The sequence below is a fragment of the Arvicola amphibius genome, chromosome 4, assembly GCF_903992535.2.
Source record: "Arvicola amphibius chromosome 4, mArvAmp1.2, whole genome shotgun sequence".
Lineage (NCBI taxonomy): Eukaryota > Metazoa > Chordata > Mammalia > Rodentia > Cricetidae > Arvicola > Arvicola amphibius.
The window spans coordinates 92,563,367-92,582,711 of NC_052050.1; the positions used below are offsets into that span (position 1 = coordinate 92,563,367).

At 46.8% G+C, this 19,345-nt stretch overlaps 1 protein-coding gene across 2 annotated transcripts in view; it reads right to left on the minus strand.

Annotated features, from left to right (window-relative positions):
* Window positions 1–995: 995 nt before the first annotated feature.
* The window catches only part of Adcy9 (adenylate cyclase 9), a 119,953-nt gene continuing 101,603 nt past the window's right edge, over window positions 996–19,345 (minus strand). For both annotated transcript variants that reach the window (XM_038325774.1, XM_038325775.1), the window contains exons 8-11: window positions 16,254–16,413; window positions 13,991–14,139; window positions 10,102–10,143; window positions 996–5,116 (exon numbers count right to left, since the gene is read on the minus strand). In XM_038325774.1, the coding sequence (XP_038181702.1) occupies window positions 3,925–5,116; window positions 10,102–10,143; window positions 13,991–14,139; window positions 16,254–16,413 (1,543 nt within the window). In that variant the 3' untranslated portion in view covers window positions 996–3,924. The remainder of the gene's footprint in view (window positions 5,117–10,101; window positions 10,144–13,990; window positions 14,140–16,253; window positions 16,414–19,345) is intronic.

Below are 19,345 nucleotides of genomic sequence, written 5' to 3' on the forward strand. Positions count from 1 at the left end.
GTGCAAAAGAGATCGGAGATGAAAGAAAAACCACAAATGATAAGTTGTACTGCAGAGATTAGAGGCTGCCTTTCTGGTCTGCAAAGATGTCTAAGTCCCCACGTGCCCTCTGTAGCCTAGGAGCACGTTCCTGTGAGACCTTCTGCACTTGAGGAGGCTCCGCTGGATGCACCCTGGTCAGTGAGGTGTACTCTTGCTCTCAGCGGACCTTTACGTTGCTCACCAACCAACACTTAACCAACCAGGAAAAGCCTTCGGGTGAAGAGGTTCTACACCCTGAAAGAGCAATGCTTTGGTTGTAGATTTAGAGGCCCTGCAAACCTTTAAAGATGTGTACAAAACGGCACGTGAGCTTCTCTAGGGAGAGATTCCATAGCTTACAAACAAAGCCAGGTCCACGTAGCCCAGGCTGGTCTTGAACTCTGTAGCTAGTCTGATGCTGAACTCCTGATCTTCCCCTTCACTATCTCCTAAGTAGCGGATAATAGGTGTGGTCACCAAGCGCAGTGAGTTCTGCACCCAACAGATTCTGAAATGGGGCCTAGAAGAGGCAGCAGCATCCTGGCCAGCAGTCACCAATTGCCACGAGATGCACGCATCTCAGGCATCTTTTCAGAAAGCCTGTTGTGTTTTCTTAGTCAATCCCTCCACTGAGACGCTGCACAATCAACTCCTAATGAAGCAGGGGAATTGTCAACTGCACAATGTGTCCTATAGCCTGATTTGTAATGCTTTATGTGAAAATAAGAATTTCTCAAAGTTGACTGCAGTGGGTGAATTCATCAATATAATAATAATAAAAATAATATTGCCCCACAAACAAAGAAAACTGGAATTTTGCTTTGCTTTTTCCTATTTTTAAAGCCATGACGGGAATGAAAAGTAAATCTTCCTGTTTTGGCTAAAAGTTGCAGACAATACATGGGGTGGGAGGAGGGCGGGCCTAATCTGAGGTCGTATCAAGCTTTTCAATGAGGAAATACCATGCACCAAAGTTAAGTTTTAGAATTATTTTAATATCCATTTTTTTCAGTGGATGCATTTTGAAATTCTTAGAATTAACAATTTAAAAAGAGCAGAGCAAAGGAAACATGGGAACACAAACAGTTGGTTCTTGCTAATTTAATTTCAGGATCTAGGCATGATGCGATTTTCAAAACAACCAATCAAAAAACGCTGACCTTGAAATCAAGAGATTCAAACGCAGACTTTTCTTTGGAAAGTACCGGTGCCTGCAGCCCAGGTGATGGTTGCACACTGCCTTTGGCTCTGTGTCATGTGCAAATGTGCAGGTGCAGTCCCCAGGAGTGAAGTCAGAGTGAAGGAAGCCATGCGCAGGTGTGGCACAGTCTGTGGGCTCGTCAAGCAGCTTAGGGGCTTATAACTGATGCTCTATGCTCATCTGTGTGGAATAAAATTACGTGTGCTTGATCATACTGATGTATAAAATCGATCTAGCTGGGACCGAGAAGGGAAGAGCAATTGCAACGCCAAGCAACTATTTACACACATTCAATTCTGGAGTATTGCTTCCTGCCCTAGGTTCCTAAGAAGTATTGCCACCCAAAGGACACTGAGTCCACCGCCTAGAAGCCCAACTGTCTCCAGCTGTTTGTTCAATGCCAACAGACCAGGCTGCGCGGCAGGTGTGCTGCAGAGCCCGTGGTTCTGTGTTGAGGTATGCTTTGGGGCAGGGAGCTGGGAAGGCCTCAGGGGCCTGGCACCCTGAAAGAAGAAAGAATGTCTGTGGTTCTTCAGGAAGGCTCAGGGTGTTTCCTAAGAGCATTGCACTCCGTGTGAGCTGCCCTTCATCCAGGGCTCTGTTTGTACAATGCCCAGCTGGACTACCTGCTCAAGGCCAATGACTCTCTCCGGGTGGTTTGCAGGTCTATGGTTAGGGGGAGGGTTGGGAAAGAATCACAAACGCGTCTGTAGCAGAGAAAGGAAAAAGAGTTTGGGAGGGAAAAATGTGCGTAGAGATGAACTTGGTAGAGCACATCTTAACCAGGACTGCAAAGACAAGACACAGACAACCAGCTAGCTCCTCAGCTACGCAGCCTGGAGGCGGAACAAGACTGGCACTCACTCAGAGAATGCACGCCCTAATACTGACGGGCAGAAACCCAACATGCCCTAAATCCTAGTACAAGGAAAGAATCAGGTAGTGTTTTTAAGAAAAAAAATATCTGTGGCATTGTACAAGAATACATTCTTTAGAAGCAAGAGGTATTGTCACAGCTGTCTGTTCTTCGAGTTGGAAGACCAACAGGGAGCCAACTGGGATGGAAAGTCTCCCAGTCACTAGGTCCACTCGGGGCCTGGCATGGCTGTGATGCTTGGGTGGCCATCCCAGGTGTCCCCAGGGGAAGTGGCTGACTAGAACTAAGATGTCACCCCACTAGCATCAGCAGGTTCTGTCTGTCTTTGGGCATGAGTGACAAGAGGATTCAACTCAGATGTGACAATTATACAGTGAGGTTTACCAGTGAAAGGACACACCACAGGGCACGGCATGAGACCCCCACCAAACAGGGCTGGCCCTCGGTTGCCTCTGAGCTGCACACCAGTGTCACCTGGAAAATGACGACGGCAGGCACCTGTAGCCTGAGCTCCAATCAGCACAAACTGGAGACTCAGCAGGGAAAGACAAAATTCCAAGCAAGGCTAGCAGCCAGGAATTTCCTTAGCGTCTCCGTGTCTGGCTGTCTGCACCTCCTTTGGCATACAGATGGTTCTGCCCCACCTCGGTGCACTGTAAGAAACCCCTCTAGAGAGTCTGACTTGGCCCGCAGAGTTAACCCCACCGCAGATCAGCCTGCGCAGTTCAACAGTGGGAGGACTGGACCAAAGGGCTGCCGAATCCCACTTGGAGCAGAGCCAGTTTTACTCCGGATCCCCACAAGGGGGAGCAGCACCCTTGGCGGCACCGTGGGCCACAGTGGATGAGACATGAAAGGCTGAGGGACATCTTGTCATTGATCTGCTGTGTCCTCTGCAAACTGCCCTGCCCACTCCGTTTCCCTCTACCAAAACTACCCAGTGCCCCCTCCCCATAATACACGTTTTGACAAATAAATAAATAAATAAACGCAACCCTCAGATGGCTGAGTGTCTCCCTCAGGTGAGTCGGCTTCCGAGACGAACATCTTCGCTCTTGGCTGGAAGACCCTCTGTGGAGGGTCAGGATGAAACACGGCTTTGAGATTCCTGAGGCCTGGTTTGTGAGCTTTGTGCCTGGTGAGTATAGGAAATCCTGGCCTGCGTGCAGATGAGCCCCTGAAACTGCCCAGTGTTCGTGGGTCATAGGACTATGGGCCCAGGTACCCAGAGATGCCAGGAGGGGGCTTGCTGAGCTTCCCAGCCCTGCTCCCTTTTATAGCCCCTCCCCCAGATGAGTTACTGGCACTTTATGTCAGATTCATAAATGCAAGTGTGTGCGTGTATGTGCTTAGAAAGGCCAGGTGACTGAAAACACTATTACATTTATAGAAAAAATAAACTGGAAAACACCGTATGAGGAAAAAAACTTGTGAGAAAAGGCAATAAAAACGGTATCTTAACCACAGCTTTTTTTTCTTGTTTTCTTTTTTTTTTCCCTAAAGAAGTCAAATAATACCCAGGGCCATGATTCCACCAGTGGCCTCGGCCATAGACTCAAGGCCAAACCCTGAAGGCACTTGTATTCCTCCACAGCTGAATGGATCCCCCAAGCTGGGGGCAGGCTTCCAGGAAAGGGAGAAAAGGAAAGAAAGGGTGGAAATGGACCCTGAATAACTGTGATCCACACAGAGATCAGGGCTGAAATGACCACATGACACCACATCCGGGAACAGAAACTGAGGCGCTGGAGAGCACGCCAGCCCGTCAGTACAAATATTATTGTGTGTGGATGAACGGAGCACCTCGGCAGCTCGCCACGCCGCCTCATACACTCTTTGAGACATTGAGCTTGGTGAGTTCGTTGGCCTCTTCTATTCCCGTGTCTTCACCCTCATCCTTTCCTATGGCTTTTCCAAACCGAAACCTTTCTTCAGCTTTGGCCGGCTCTCTCCAGGGTCTCTTACAGGACAGGTGCACTTCCTTGGCCTGTGTGTTGTCATCCGATCCCAAGGAAGTCTTGTCTGAGTACTGAACAGAAGGCACCAAGTTGGCAATCTCATCCGTGGGAGACCGTCCAATGCTGCCGTCTACCTGCACACGGATGTCTGGGGAGATGGACAGCTGGTGCTGGGGCACGAGCCCATTGTCCATGCACTTTGGGTAAAGGTAGGTTTTCATCTGCCCCTTCCCCTTGACGTTCACAGTCCCGCGGTAGTCGAAGTCGTAACCCATCTTGCTCAGCACACGGTAGCTCTCTTCGCTCACCTGGATGCGGCACTCAACACCGGTGGTGTCCATCCTGCTGGCGATGTTGACCGTGTCCCCCCAGATGTCATACAGCAGCTTGGTGGTACCTATGACACCTGCCGTCAGGGGTCCGTGGTTAAAGCCAACCCTAAGCTTGAAGTTGAACCACAACATATTGTTGTTGAAGTCATCAACCACGCGCATCATCTCCTTGGCAAACTCAAAGAGGATCCGCAGATGCTCCTGCGGGTGGCCGCCCTCCTGACACTGGGCAGTGTTCAGCCCCGATGCTGCCATGTACGTGGCCCCAATGGTCTTGATCTTCTCAATGCTGTTATAGTCTGGCTTGCTCAGAAGCTCATCAAAGTCACCGATCAGCTCATTGAGGACCCGGTAGCACTCCTTGCCCCCTTCATAGTTCTCTTCGTAGAACTCGCTGAAGTTGACGATGCTGGCAAAGATCACGCCTCCACTGTCATGGTTCTTGGAGTACGTCTGGGAGACTTTCAGCTGCTCGGCCACGTGGTAGGGGATGATGTTCCTCAGCAGCCAGTCAGCCTGATCCCTCATGCTCTGGATCTTGGTGCGGTGCAGATCAGCTTCCACGTCCCCATGGTAGTGCAGGCGGTAGCTGACCTCGAACTCTCGGTTCAGGAACCAGACCAAGAGCAGCAGGAGAAAGAAGGTGAGAATGAGCTCCTTGCCTATGAGGCTGGCCGGCCTCCTGCTGTCCTGCAGCAGTGAGCTGTTGCACGGGTTCCCACTGGCACTGGGGAGCAGAGAGACGAGAAATGACACAGCTGCTCAGAACACCTCCAAGGGGGTGCCCCAAACCCGCTCAGACTGTGAGGCTGCTTTGCTCAGGGTGGCTGAGTATTACCCTTGACATCCCGAGGCCAGAGAGCAGCCTGGTTATTCTGCAGGCTTCAGGGACACTTGTTTTATTTACATTTGATTTGGTTTCTTGAAACCAGGTCTCATGCAGCCAAGGTTGACCGTGAGCTTGCTATGTAGCTGAAGGCTGGCCTTGCATCCATCCTCCTGCCTCCATGCCTACACTACAGGCTTGCAGCCCTGGACCACTAAGCCCAGCTGTAACGCTTTTTAAAAGAATTCATTAGATTAAAAAGATCTTTTCTTTCTCCTCAACTATTTCTTTTAGAAAATCTCAACCTTAAAAACAAACACTTGGAAGCTCTTCACCTGGATTTAACAACTGTTAAATGTTGCCTCTCTGCTTTTCCTCTCAACACATACAGAGACACAGATCACACACACACACACACACACACTGACACACTCACTCACACTGACACATATACACACTGACACACACACTGACACACACACACACACACACACACACAAGTATCTTTTCCTAAACATTTTGAAAGTAAGTTGCTGGTCTAACTATTTTAGTATGTACCTCCCTAGACAAGGCCATTTGAGACAATCTTAGTGTTTTCAAAAAGAATACGAGATGTGTACACTTAGTGACATATGCTGCACATGGTGAGGGTGTCAGTCAGCACAAAGTGGCAGTCTTTCCTCTGAGGTGACACACAGAGCTATCTGTCATGTCTGTGGAGAAATCTAAGACAGGGATGCATCACGCTCACGCTGAGGGAGCTGCAGTTACGATGAAACATAACATTTTGGGGAACATTCCTGTACCCTCATCTCTTTTTCCTCTTTTATTCATAGTCTTTTATTTTCTAAGTATAAATTCTGATCACAACTAGAGACTAATTTACATTTAGAATAATTCAATTGTATGTCATCATTTCTTGTAAAAGCATCTGTGATGTTACATAATGTTTCTTTCTTGAGACTCAGAAATTTACAGAGTTGAATTGTGTGTTCTCTACATTCTTGGGAGCTATATCCTCCTTTGCATATATTGGGATTATTGAATAATTCTAAATGTTGTGCATTTAGAATTTAATTAGGCATTCCCAAGAACTCCTTTTCAGTGCTGGAGATTGAGCCCAGGCCCTTGCATTTAGGCAAACGGTCTCTAAGTTATGGCCCCAGCCTTCAAACCATTCTCCTAGAGGCCACACTTCCTGGATTTGTTACATAGCTAAGGCTAACCCTGAATTTCTAATCTTCTCGCTTCCACTTCCCAAGCATACACCACCAAACTCGCTTAGGCTTTTTCCCTCTGTTAAAAATACTGCAAGCTCAATCATAGAAAATTTGGGGGAAAAGTAAAAATTTAAAAACTGATTCATCCATTGTCCTACTACCCAGGCCAGTTAACGTTAACATTCGAGTTTCCTCTTCTCTCCCTCTAACCCCTCCTATTTTTAGAGTAACTGTGACTGTTCAGTTTATATCAGTTTTACAAGTTAATGCATTTCTAAACTGCCAGAGGTAGGCTGTTGGATTTTATGTAATGGTGGACTTGGTCACTGTGTCAATATAAATGGAAAGAAAGCTGATGTGTCCTCAGGTGAGATGGGTTTAGGACACAGAAACCTTAATTCCTTAGCCACACTATTTAATTAAAGTTTTACTGTTACCTCTGACATAGGGTATTTAAAAATTATAGATTTCAGAAGGCCTGGTGGCACACATCTGTTACCCTAGCACCGTAGAGGCAGAAACAGGAGCATCAAGAGTTTGAGATTATCCTTGAGTACACAGCAAGTTCAAGGCCAGCCTGGGCTACACAAGATTTTATCTCAAAAAAAAAAAAAAAAAAAGAAAGAAAGAAAGACAAGAAAGGAAAGGAAAGAAAGAAGAAAGAAAAAGGAAAGAAGGGAAAAAGGAAAAAAAAGCGAACTTGAGGTCACTGAGACACTCCCCAAAGAGCCATCACAAAGGCCTGCCATTGGGCTGGTCCTGTGGGCTGCTCTGGTAGGACACCTGCAGAGTGTGGGGGCCTCTGGAAAACCACACCTTCCCATCTGGAACTTGGTGCCAGCTCGGCAGGGGAAGCCACCATCCTTGGAAAGGCTGGGACTGGGGAAAGGTTCCGTCATCCTTGGGTGACAGCCGCCAGAGGCTTTCACAGGCGGTGCAGTTCAAGCTGACCGCGCGCTCTCTCTCCAGGCTTTGTATGTGGCCTGCTATTAAGTCAGCGCTCTTGACCGAGATCCTCACAGCTCACCGGGAGGGTCTCCTGAGAGAAGCTTCTCCTCTGCTGATCCCTGCAACGTGCTGAACCCTGGAACCCAGCTAGGCTGGCAGGGGACCTGGCACGGGTTTACGGGTTTCACAGCTCAGCGGTCAGGAACGGGACAGAGCGCTCGCTCTATGGTAGGATACCCATGCTTCTTTATTTTACTTATTTCACTGAGACAAATGGTAATGCCTCTGATTCTCAAATGCTAAACAAAGTGACCACTTTATTTAACTGACTAAAACATGTTTCAGTCCAGCCTGAAGTTCTCTGGCTGGCTTTTAAGCGGAGCTGGGGAAGGGTCTGGGCTGTGGAGAAGCCAGCCCTGTCTCCTGTGAGCATGGCTTGCTGGTCTGGGACTAAGTTTGGTTTTGCATTTTCCAGTGTTGTACATCGAACAACAGCCCCCTCTAGTAAGAACAGCAGGCTCAACGTTAACTGCTCTAAACCTCAGTGGGAGAAACAGGCCACAGTACCGGTGTTTCCATAATCAATCTCATGCTCCCTCCTTACTTGCCGGCCTCAAGTCTGCAGTAATTCTGCTGCTCCAGTTTCCTGGGGGACTGAATTTAGGTCAAAAGAGCTGGCAGCAAAGCACCAATGAATTTTCTCATTGGCCCATACCTTTAAAAACACTTTATTTGTGTGTGTGTGTGTGTGTGTGTGTGTGTGTGTGTGAGAGAGAGAGAGAGAGAGAGAGAGAGAGAGAGAGAGAGAGAGAGAGAGAGAGAGAGATAAGAGAATGCAGACACAAACATTCCACCTCGAAGTGTGCCAAGGTCAGAGGGTAAGTCTGGAATCTGCATTAAGCAGCCGGTGTTGTATTCTCCGAGCCATTTTGCCCTATACCAGATTTGGTTTTATTAACACAGGGTCTCGGGTCACTCAGGCTGTCTTGGAATTAACTCAATTTGTAGCTGAGGACAACCTTGAACTTTTGATCCTCTTGTCCCCACTTCCAAGTGCTGGGATTATGGCATATGGCAAAACAACCAGCAATTCTTACTCTAAGATTGCGGACAAAGGTAGGCAATTCCAGTTCTAGATTCAAATAGCAAAGGCCAGTTTTCAAAGGGAGACTTTTGGTGTGTTAATGGTACTGGTGATATGTGCTCTACCACTGAACTATTCCTAGCTCTTTAGTTTTCCTTTCCATTTTGAGACACGGTCTCAAAAACAAGTTGCTCAGGCTGGCTTTGAGCTCACTCTGCAGTCTATGCAAGCTTTCCTGCTCTCTTGGCCTCCTGCATAGCTGAGATTACAGGTTTGCACCATCATGGCCCAGTCTAAAAGAGGAATTTGAGGTGAATAAATGTAAGAGTCAACTTATAACCGAATACTGGGACATTAAACCACGAATGGAAGTTAATAACAATGCATGTCTATTACCATGCGAGAGGGGTTTTAAAATAGAAAAATAAATCAAAGAAACAGAAAGCAAGAGGCACTTGCAGCTCTGACCAGCGAGCGAGGCAAGGCAGCTGTTGACAGTGGGGTCTATCAGGGCTGCAGATACAGGACCACACTGTCACTTGCCTCAAACTCACAGCGCTACCCTTGCCTCAGCTTCCAGAGCGCTAGTATCACAGGCTCGCATGCCATGGTAGGCATCGTGTTACCTCTTCTCCAGGGCCCAATCTAAGCTGAGGTGAAGATCAGTGGAGGGCACTGGCACAGCATGTTCAGTGCCTGCGTTTGGGTTCCAGGATTGGGAGATGTGGTTAATATGTGACGTATTTCTTCTGTGAACTCTGAGTGCTTTGTTGAAATTTCATCTGTGTGCGCTTCTTGTTCCACAAATGTTTTTCCGTCTCTTTTGGTTTTCTTTCCCTTCCTTTTTAATTTGCCATCCATTATTTTCCTTGTAACCTATTTATTACTGATAAGACTGGAAGATTATCTGTCTTAAGAGGCATGGAAGTTAATATTTTTCTAATTGTTATAGTTTAAATATTTATTTTTATTTTTGTTGTATGCATGTCTGCATGTACTAATACAGGGGCAGGTGTGGCTGTAGATACAAACGGACACAGCACACATAACTTTTACCCATTACCCTTCAATTTATTTAGAATTTACTCTTATGTTTAGCGTAAAGCAAGGGTTAAATATTTAATTTAAAAATTCAAATATTTATTATTTCAAATTTTCTCATTAGATATGTAAACTATTGTATTATTATTTATTATCGCTGTCTGTGTGGCATGACGAGGTCATGTGGAGAGGCCAGGGTAGTTGCTTTTCCAAACTCTCTTACATGGGTTCTGGGGATCAAGCTCAGGTTGCTTTTCTCATGACAAGCACCTTTAACAGCAGAGCCATGTGGATGGCTCCAAGTCAAAATACTTTAGATGATAAAATTTTTTTTTTGATTTGGGAGAGTTCCTGTATAACGTGTTAAAGTATTGCATAAAATTAAACTAACTCTAATAAATGACTTAGTGACCACCACTCATCTTCCCAGTAAGGTACAACTGTGACTGGACACTTTAACACACAGCTATTGCTTGCTTTCTCAACCTAGCACACACTGGTACAGTTGATTTGCGGCATGAGTGCCTTCAGGAGACAGAGTGGGAAGATGGCTGCTCTCACTTGTCGGACACAGGCCCAGGTTGAAAGCTTACCTGAAGTTCTGTGCTGTATCCAAGGGTGACATCACTATGGAACTGGAAAGAAAATGTATAAAAATATTACAGAAAACAAAAAAGACATTATTAAAATCAACTCAAGGGTCTGGAGATATGGCTCAGGGGTTAAGAGCACTGGCTGCTCTTCCAGAGGACCTGAGTTCAATTCCCAGCAACCACATGGTGGCTCACAGCCATCTATGGTGGGGTTCTGATGCCCTCTTCTGGAATAAAGGAGTACATGCAGATAGAGCACTAATCTAGGTAAGTACATAAATAAAAATCTTTAAAAATGCAATGCAAAGTTTTAGTCCTTGAAAGCTATTTAAGATAATAAAGAAAGACAAGTTAGTAGTTCGTCATCTACAATAACCAAACTTGTAGTAATGTTAGGTATGTTTTCAAGGTTAAACAGAAATATTTTAGATAGATAGCTGGTCTTCAAACACTTCTCTTTCGTAAAAGGAAAGGCGAATTCAGGCTTTTGTTTACTGCCTGACAAGCACTAAACCCTGATAGTTCCAGCAACAACTGGAACTGGGCTGTAGGCTCAGAGGGTCTTCCATGTGGAGGGGGTCTTGGTTCGAGGTAAGCTTCACCTACTAATTCCACTGCAAAACCTGCTGTTTGAGTTATAGCAGGAAGGCAGATGAGAGGCCGCTACTTTGTCTCTCTGGATCACAAGCCAAAGCTGTGACTAAATGTCACTGTGAGTGGTTCACAGCATCTGAAGTTAAAGGCTGGTTGAGGAATTCCATACTCTTTGTATAGGGCATTGTAATGGCCAGGAATCCAGATGCCCCACAAAGGCAGGAGGCAGCCTCAGCTCACTTAATGCAATTCCTTGTCACAGCGTCTCCTCACTGGCTGGCAGCTCCGCTTCAAATTCCCTTTTGCTCTTGGTTTGCAGAGAACATGAATATGTTCCACACTGCTATAAAACGGTGAAGAAGCCGAGGCTAGAAAGTCACTCTGCTCACAGATCACCAGTGCTCTGATTCCCCGAGGACAGCTAATAGTGCTGAGCAGCATTCACTGGCGCTGGTCCACAGTGACAGCAATGACACTCCCAAGGGGCCCTGGCAGTCCCTGGTCATGATAATAAGTTTGGGAGCAGGAATGTCAGACATGTTAGATGTCCTGCAAAGTATAATGGAGAACTGTCCACTGCAACTTTAAAACAACCTGCCCACCTCGTCCCAGCGGGTTTATAAACAGGTGGGTCTCCTCTGCACCCGGGAAGCACAGCCCTAAGGAGTTATGAGAAAAGCCTGATATTTAGATGTTCTTACACAAACAGAAGGTTAATTGGCTTAAGAGATCATGAACTGTTGTAAAGTACTAATTGAGGATTCTGCTATCCTAGTCTCTATTCCATTTGCAACTATGTCCTTAGCTGACAAAGCCAGTTGCTGGTGTAATAGAAAACTTGAGATACATTTTAACAAACTAAGAACAAACTTTGATGCACCTGGTGGAATCTGCAGTCGAAAGCAATCTCACCGCTCTTTGCCCACACTGGGTGTTTTTATTTTACTTTGTTGACTGGTTGCTTGCTTGGTTTGACTGGATGAGGTCTCACTCTGGGACCCACACTACCCTCAAACTTGCTGTCTTTCTGTGTTCACCTCCCCTTCACCAGTTCTGGGGTTACAGGTGTGAACCCCATGCCTGGCTCTTACAGGGTTTAAATCTCCCTCTCGTTCTGTAGCACAGCGAGAACCGATCCTGCCCCCAGAGGTCCATCACGTGACTCCAATTCTTCTGTCCACATCACACTTTCTCCTCCTTAGCCCCTGCCAGAAGTATAGTTTTTATTTTTGTTTTATCCTTGACACAGGGTCTCATGAAGCCCAGAAGGCCTCAGACATACAGCCATAAAGACCTTGAACTTCATCCTGATCCTCCTTCCTCTACTTACCATGTGGTAAGATTATAGGCATGTGCCACCAAGTTTGGTTCTTCTAGTTTTGGGTTTTTTTTTTTCCTTTTTTCTTTTTTTGGTTTTTCGAGACAGGGTTTCTCTGCAGCTTTTTTAGAGCCTGTCCTGGAACTAGCTCTTGTAGACCAGGCTGGTCTCGAACTCACAGAGATCCGCCTGCCTCTGCCTCCTGAGTGCTGGGATTAAAGGCGTGTGCCACCACCGCCCGGCTTAGTTTTGGGTTTTTTTTTATTTGTTTGTTTTGTTTTTTGCTTTTTTGTTTGTGGGAGGAGTTTTATGCTTTAAAAGGGCATTTTATTTATTTATTACATATACAGTGTTTCATCTGCATGTTTGCTTGTTTGCCAGAAGAGGGGGCCATATCTCATAATAGATGGTTGTGAGCCGCCATGTGTGCTGGGAATTGAACTCAGGACCTCTGGAGTCAGTCAGTGCTCTTAACTTCTGAGCCATCTCTCCAGGTCCCGTTTGTGCTTTTTGTTCATTTGTTTTTTGAGACGGGGTTTCTTTGTGTAACTCTGGCTGTCCTGTAACTTGCTGTGTAGACCAGGCTGCCCTCAAATCCACAGAGTTGTGCCTGCCTCTGCCTCCTGAGGGCTGAGAGTAAAGGTGTGAGCCACCATGCTCCCAGCATTCTCTTTTAGGGTTTCTTTGTTTGTTTGTTTGTTTTTGTTTTGACAGAATCTTGCTGTGCAGCCTAGACTGGACTCAAATTTGAAATCCTCCTGCCTTGGCTCTCCGAGTACTGGGATTTCAGACCTGCCTCCCTCTGGCTTTTCCTCAGCTCTTTCATCATCCTGACTCTTGTGTGAAGTAACCTCAGGCCTTCCTTAGATCCCAGTTCATAAACGTCAGTATCCTACCACAGTCACATGTCGGGCAGAGGCAGGCACCCAAGGACATCTATATTCAAATATATAGAGGTTGATGTAGGTGGGTCTTCTGTTTGTGTTGATTTTATTGGTTAATAAAGAAAGTGCCTTGGCCCATTTGATAGGCCAGCCCTTAGGTGGGTGGAGCAGACAGAACAGAATGCTGGGAAGAAGGGAAGTGAGGCAGATGCTCAGGCAATCGCCCTGCCTCTCCTCTCTGGGACAGATGCCATGAAGCCAGCCACCAGGTCAGACATGCCGAATCTTTCCCAGTAAGCGACCACCTTGTGGTGCTACACAGATTACTAAATATGGGTTAAAGCAAGAGAGAGTTAGCCAGTAAGAGGCTGAAACTAATGGGCCAGGCAGTGTTTAAATGAATACAGTTTGTGTGTTGTTATTTTGGGGCATAAGCTAGCCAGGCGGCCGGGAGCTGGGCGGGACGAAAAGCAGGCCTGCCCGCAGCTCCCCACTACAACAGGTCGAGTTCCCAAATCCAAGCGGCTCGGATCATGCTTGTGGAATTCTGAATACATGCACACAACTGATGATATAGGTATCTTTTAGGGACAGAACTACGTCTCAGTCCAAAGTTCACTTGTATTTCAGTATATACATGTTATACACAAAAACTGAAAGTAATGTTATACAAATTTTTAAATAATTTTGTGCATTCATCAAAGCTTGTGGAGCCCGAGTTATCAGACTTCTGGAATTGGAATCATACCAACACTCAAAATTTTAGATTTTCTAGCATCCAGAGTTGAGGCTTTCGGATTAAGGATGCTCCACCTATGGCATGCTGTTATAAATGGTTTTATCTTTCTCATATCATCCTTATGGCACTTTATTACTTTTGGGGTTTTTTTTGGTGGGGGAGTAGTTAGTCCTGGGGACTGAACTGAGGGCCTTTGCAGGCCAGGCAGGCCACATCCCCAGCTGGTACTACGTGTGCTGGAAGCTATCCCAAGTCATGATGGAAAACACATCACACAGCACTAACACGGAGCCATTGCTGAGCCTAAGAGATGCTAGGTGGGGAAGGCATGAGCCAAGAGTGCGGTCCACGTACCTGTCCTGGCGCAGGGAGATGTAGAGCAGAAGCAATGGCCCAGCCCCCACGATGGTGGCGAGGGAGGACCTCATCCAGGAGCTGAGCTGGCAGAAGTTACAGTAGTGCACCACGGCCACCAGCACCGCAGAGCCCGTGAACATGGTGGACTGCAAGAGAAGGCTCTGTTAGCAGTATGCCCACCTCCACGGTGCCCCTATGCTCCAACATCTGTGCTCTGTCCAACATCAACCATCTCTGCTAACACTTGTGATGCTTGAGTGTAGAGTCCCCCAGAGACGCGTTGAATTTGATAGGGGTGCTTTCCTGGGAGGTTGTAGAATCTTTGGGAAGTAGAGCCTAGCAGGAGGAAGTGGGTCTCTGGAGGGCGGGGCCTTGAGGTTTATAGTCTGGTTTACTTCTTTTCCCATCTCTGCTTCCTGTCTCTCCGAGTTGTAAGGAGACACGAGCCTCAGCCAGAGCCACATATTCCCCACTATGACACTTTATACCCCGAAGTCCCGAGCCAGAACCAATTCTCCACCCCTTACAATGTTTCTCACCACACACTGGGTCACGGTGACAAGAAGCAGCCACGAAACATACAGAGGTCTTCCTCTGGGTAACCTACCAGTTTTATATACAGATCACATGTCTGTCCCGTAGCACAGCACATGAGGTTACGTGTCCGAACTGCTAGGAGAGCATTCCTCCAGGCATGTAAAATGACACACATCAGTTTGACGGACAGAAAAGGAAAGCTGCTTACTGGGGCCCTATCACTGTGGGATCAGTCACCGCCCTTAGTCCTGCTATGAGCACTGAGATGTGAGCTGATGCTAAGACACCAGATGCCCCCTAGTGTAGCATGATTAGTAAAAACCAAGAGACAGATACTGGGGTTCAACCTGAAGATCAGAAAAGCAAAGCAGTCAAGTCACTAGAGAGCTCCTGCCTTTATGAAATCTTCAGACTGAAAGAGAGCGAGTTCCTGTCTCATCCAACCTTATGCTTCTCTCTAATGCTGGGACTAAAGGCGTGCGCCACCACCTGGCCTCTATGGTTAACTAGTCAGGCTGCCTGGATTAAAGGTGTGTGCCACCACTGCCTGGCCTGTATGGCTGACTAGTGTGACTGTTTGCATTCTGATCTTCAGGCAAGTTTTATTTATTAAATTACAAATGAAATATCACTACAGCCTGGTAGCTCTTCTCACACTTAAGACATACTCAAGACAGTAGAGCTCAGCCTAAAGGCCAAGAAGCAAATCTTTCCCATAACTAGCTCATTCTTCACGGAGTTAACTCCAAAGCTCCTTCCCAGAGCAGCAGCTGATCCAGGAGCCTGTCAACAGCTTTAGCAGACAGGCATATTGTCTTGTGTCGAATGGGCTCATAGGGCAGAAGCCTCTTTATAAAGCATGTGGTACAAATGTATGCATTGCCACAGAGCTCCGTCTCAGTACACCCTTTACATACCATTAGGCTGGGGATGTGACTCCATGGCCACGCATAAGCAAGGTCTTGGGTCTGAGCCTCAGCATCCCCAAAATTAAAAACAACAGTGTGACAAATGAAGTATCATAAATAAAAAGGCATTTAAAGACTTCTAGGCTTCCAAACACCATAGCTTGGTCTAGTTTAGCCGCACTCAGAACTCCTACATAATCACACAGCTGGATAAAGCCATCCAATACCAAGCCTATTTGCTATCTGCTATTCACTGAGCACTGAAAGGGAAAATAAACAACTTCCATGTGATCTTAGCAAAATGGCTGAAAAGGATGGAAGTGAAATCAGAATTGTTCTTTGGGTACACATCCGCACCTCTGTAAGGCCAAAAGGCCGAAACTCTGGACCACAGGAAGTCGAGATTGTCTGTAATTGATCTGAAACTGATGGATACTGAATGAAGTTGGAAAAGCCTTGTACCTACTTTCCCAGCATAGCCGCTGGCAGGTCTACCCTGCCGTGTGTGTGTGTGTGTGTGTGTGTGTGTGTGTGTGTGTGTGTGTGGACACAGGATGTTGTATATACAGTCTAGACTATCTTCAAATTCTATGTAGTTGAGATGACCCTGAGCTCCTGATGCTCCTGTCTCCACCTTCCAAGTGCGGGGCCACAGGGACATGCCACCACGCCCAGCCTATGCTCTGTGTTTGAGGAGGATGGCTGGAAGCAGCGGCAGAGGGTACTCTTTGAGGACTTGTGTGTCATCCCTATCCCAAGGAATTGGACTTAACGTGAGAGAAGGCACGGAGAGAAGTTGGTATGGTGCTACTTACATGTATGTTTGTCTCAAACTCAGAGGTGATGTGTGAATAGACAGCCAGGGCAGGGAGAGAAACCAGGACGGCCCCTATGCAATGTCGAGGCAGCCAGCCAGCAATCCATTCCAGCGACCGTTTCGTGCACATCATGACATGCTCTAGGAAGAACACCATTCTGGGACACAGAAGGCAGAGGATCAGGAGAAGAGGGTTAGCACACCGTGTCTCAACTGTCCCATGTTGCAGTTTCTGATACTGGGGGTGAGGGGTGCGTAGGGCAACAGACTGTACCCCCTAACTTGTTGAAAAGTGAGTGAACTGGTTATACCCAGATCTTCAAACCCAACTGTAAAGTCACCTGCTCCATTTGGGCAAAATACACTTATCAAAAACCTCCATGGGTCTGTGGGGCTTGAAAGAACAGTCACAACTCCAAATTAAGTCTCCTGTGGGTTAGGAAGCCCCAAATGGGGCTATCTGGAGGTGTTCTATTGAGCCTTTTGTGGTCACAACAGGAGAAGAGAAGGTTGTTATTAGTAGGCAGGGATAGAGATGCCTTGCCAGGGTCATACAGTGACACTCTACTGGGACCCACAAACCACTTCTACTGCGCTTTTGTTTCCCAGATGCCCGGACCTGAATAATCACACAGAAACCATATTAATTACAACACCATTTGGCCAATGACTTAGGCATATTCCTAGAGAACTCTTACATCCTAAATTAACCCATTTCTATTAATCTATGTATCGCCACGAGGCTGTGGCTTGCCGGTAATGTTCTGGTAATGTTCTTTTGGCAGCTACATGGCATCTCCCTGACTCTGCCCCCCCCATCTTTGTTTGGATTTCCCACCTAGCTTTACTCTGCTAAGCCATTGGCCAAAACAACTTTATTCATCAACCAATAAAAGCAACACATACACAGAAGGACATCCCACATCAGGTAGGTGGAAGAGGACACTGGGATCTCAGGATGGAGACTCTTTGGCTTGCTGGGGGTATGGACGGGCTCACTGCCTTCACCTCTGGTCAGGAACCACTGTGGTGATCAGTAGCACGGGCTTCTTGCACATGCCAGAACTTGCACCTTTGGCTTTAAACCCTAAACAGCTATATTGGCTATGCTTAGCCATAGCCATGACCAGCATTCCCCTATCCTCTGGCCATTTCCCACAGAGATTCAAGTACACTTTTAGGATCCCTGGGCTGTTCTGGCTTCCTACTGGGCTACCTCCCCAGCCTCTGAATTCTTTATCGGAATGAATGAGTTTATTGCATGTGAACTGTCATAGTAAAACTCATTCTATTTTTAATGTTTGGTTTTCTGAGATTGGGTCTCACAAAGCTTAGACTAGTCTCAAACGTGGCAGCTTGCCAAAGAGGACCTTTGACTTCTGGTCCTTCAGTCTCCATTTTCCAAATGCCCGGACTTATAGGTACGCACCACCATGCCCAGTTCATTTTAAAAAAAAAGGAAAACAATCCAGATCTGGTGGTTCAGGTACTCAAGAGGCCAAGGCAAGAAGACCAGGAGTTCAATGCTGGCCTAGGCTACTTAGTGAGACCCTGTCTGAAAACATAAAGAAAAAAGACTGGATGTGTATCTACCTCAGGAGATGACACTTGCCCAGCATGTGTGAGATCCTGGGTTCAATCCCCAGCACCGCCGAAACAACAAATACAAAAGAAAGAAAAAGAACATATAGAGGCAGAGGCAGTTCTCGGCCTGAGTTCTGGAGAAGTAGCTCCTGGCAGGATTTGTGTGTGAGCCGTTTCTTAGGATGCAGGTGAGTGGGGGCTGGAACAGGGGGCTGCTTGTTGTGGCAGGAGGCTTCTTTCTGAAAGACACATTGTTCCAACTAGGGCTGAGGGCAATCTCAGTAGCTAAGACAGAACCACAGGATGGTGGGTAAGAAAGGAAGGAGGTGAGTGTCCCAGCCAGCCCACCTTAAAGGAAGGAAAGATAAACACGGAAGTCTTGGGGCCAGGTCTAAGCTATTTGTTTTGTTTTTTCTGCTTTGGGGTGTTGCCATTTTTTATTTAGCTCAAGCTCTGGGGGCAATTATCAGTAGATTTAGCTAGGCTGATCATGGCAGGGCTGGTCAAGGTAGTAGGACCACTGTCAGAGTAGTCAGGAGGAGAGCATCTTTTAGGATGGGTATGCTTGGTACGTGAAAGGCTCTGGGCATCCACACCTATTAGAAATGGCAGAGAGCTATGGGCTTCCTAGAACCTTGGGCTGGCCTTTTGCCTGTTTAAAATGGGCTGTTTTAGTTGGCTATACGCATAGATGATTGTCTTGCTCAGTCATCATCACAGAAACTTCCTCCTGCGGTAGACAGGAACACAGAGACCCAAGGCTGGACAATGTGAAGAGGATCATTCAGTCCTAAATGGGATGTCTGGGGCTGGAGAGCTGGCTCAGCGGATAAGAGCAGCAGCTCTTCCAGAGGCCCTGAGTTCAATCTCAGCACCTACATGGCGGCTCACAGCCATCTGCAATGAGATCTGGTGCCTTCTTCTGACCTGCAGACATGCAGGCAGAATATCTGAATGCACAATAAATAAATCTTTAAAAACAATAAATGGGATGTTTTTACAAAACCCCTCTCCTCAGGGGTCACTGAGCTATGTAGAACAGGAAGTGGAAATACTGTACGAGCCAGATAGTATAGACGGTTCCAAGAAGACCGTGTCTTCCAGATACAACAGGACTGATGCACATTTGAACTCAGAGAGACTGTGGCAGCCTGAACCATGCGTCTGAGCCAGATGGGATCCCGGATCCCAAAGCTGAGAAGCAGAAGTGGACAGGAGCTCTCATCCTAACCAAGAAGCTATCTTCAATTGACAACTGCTTGCAAAGTAAAAATTATTTTCTCCAGAGGAGTCTCACCAGGCACATAAACCACACTCAAGGGCAGGCAGTAGATGGCCAACACACAATAAACTCATTGCCACTTTTGTGTTTCTTGTGCTTTCTCTTTCTTTTGGCCTGTTTGTTTTCTAAACAGAAAGAAGAAAGGGGCATGGAGTTGGAATTTGATGGGCTGGGAAGATCTGGGAGGAGATGAAGGAGGGGAAACTGATCAAGAATATATTGTA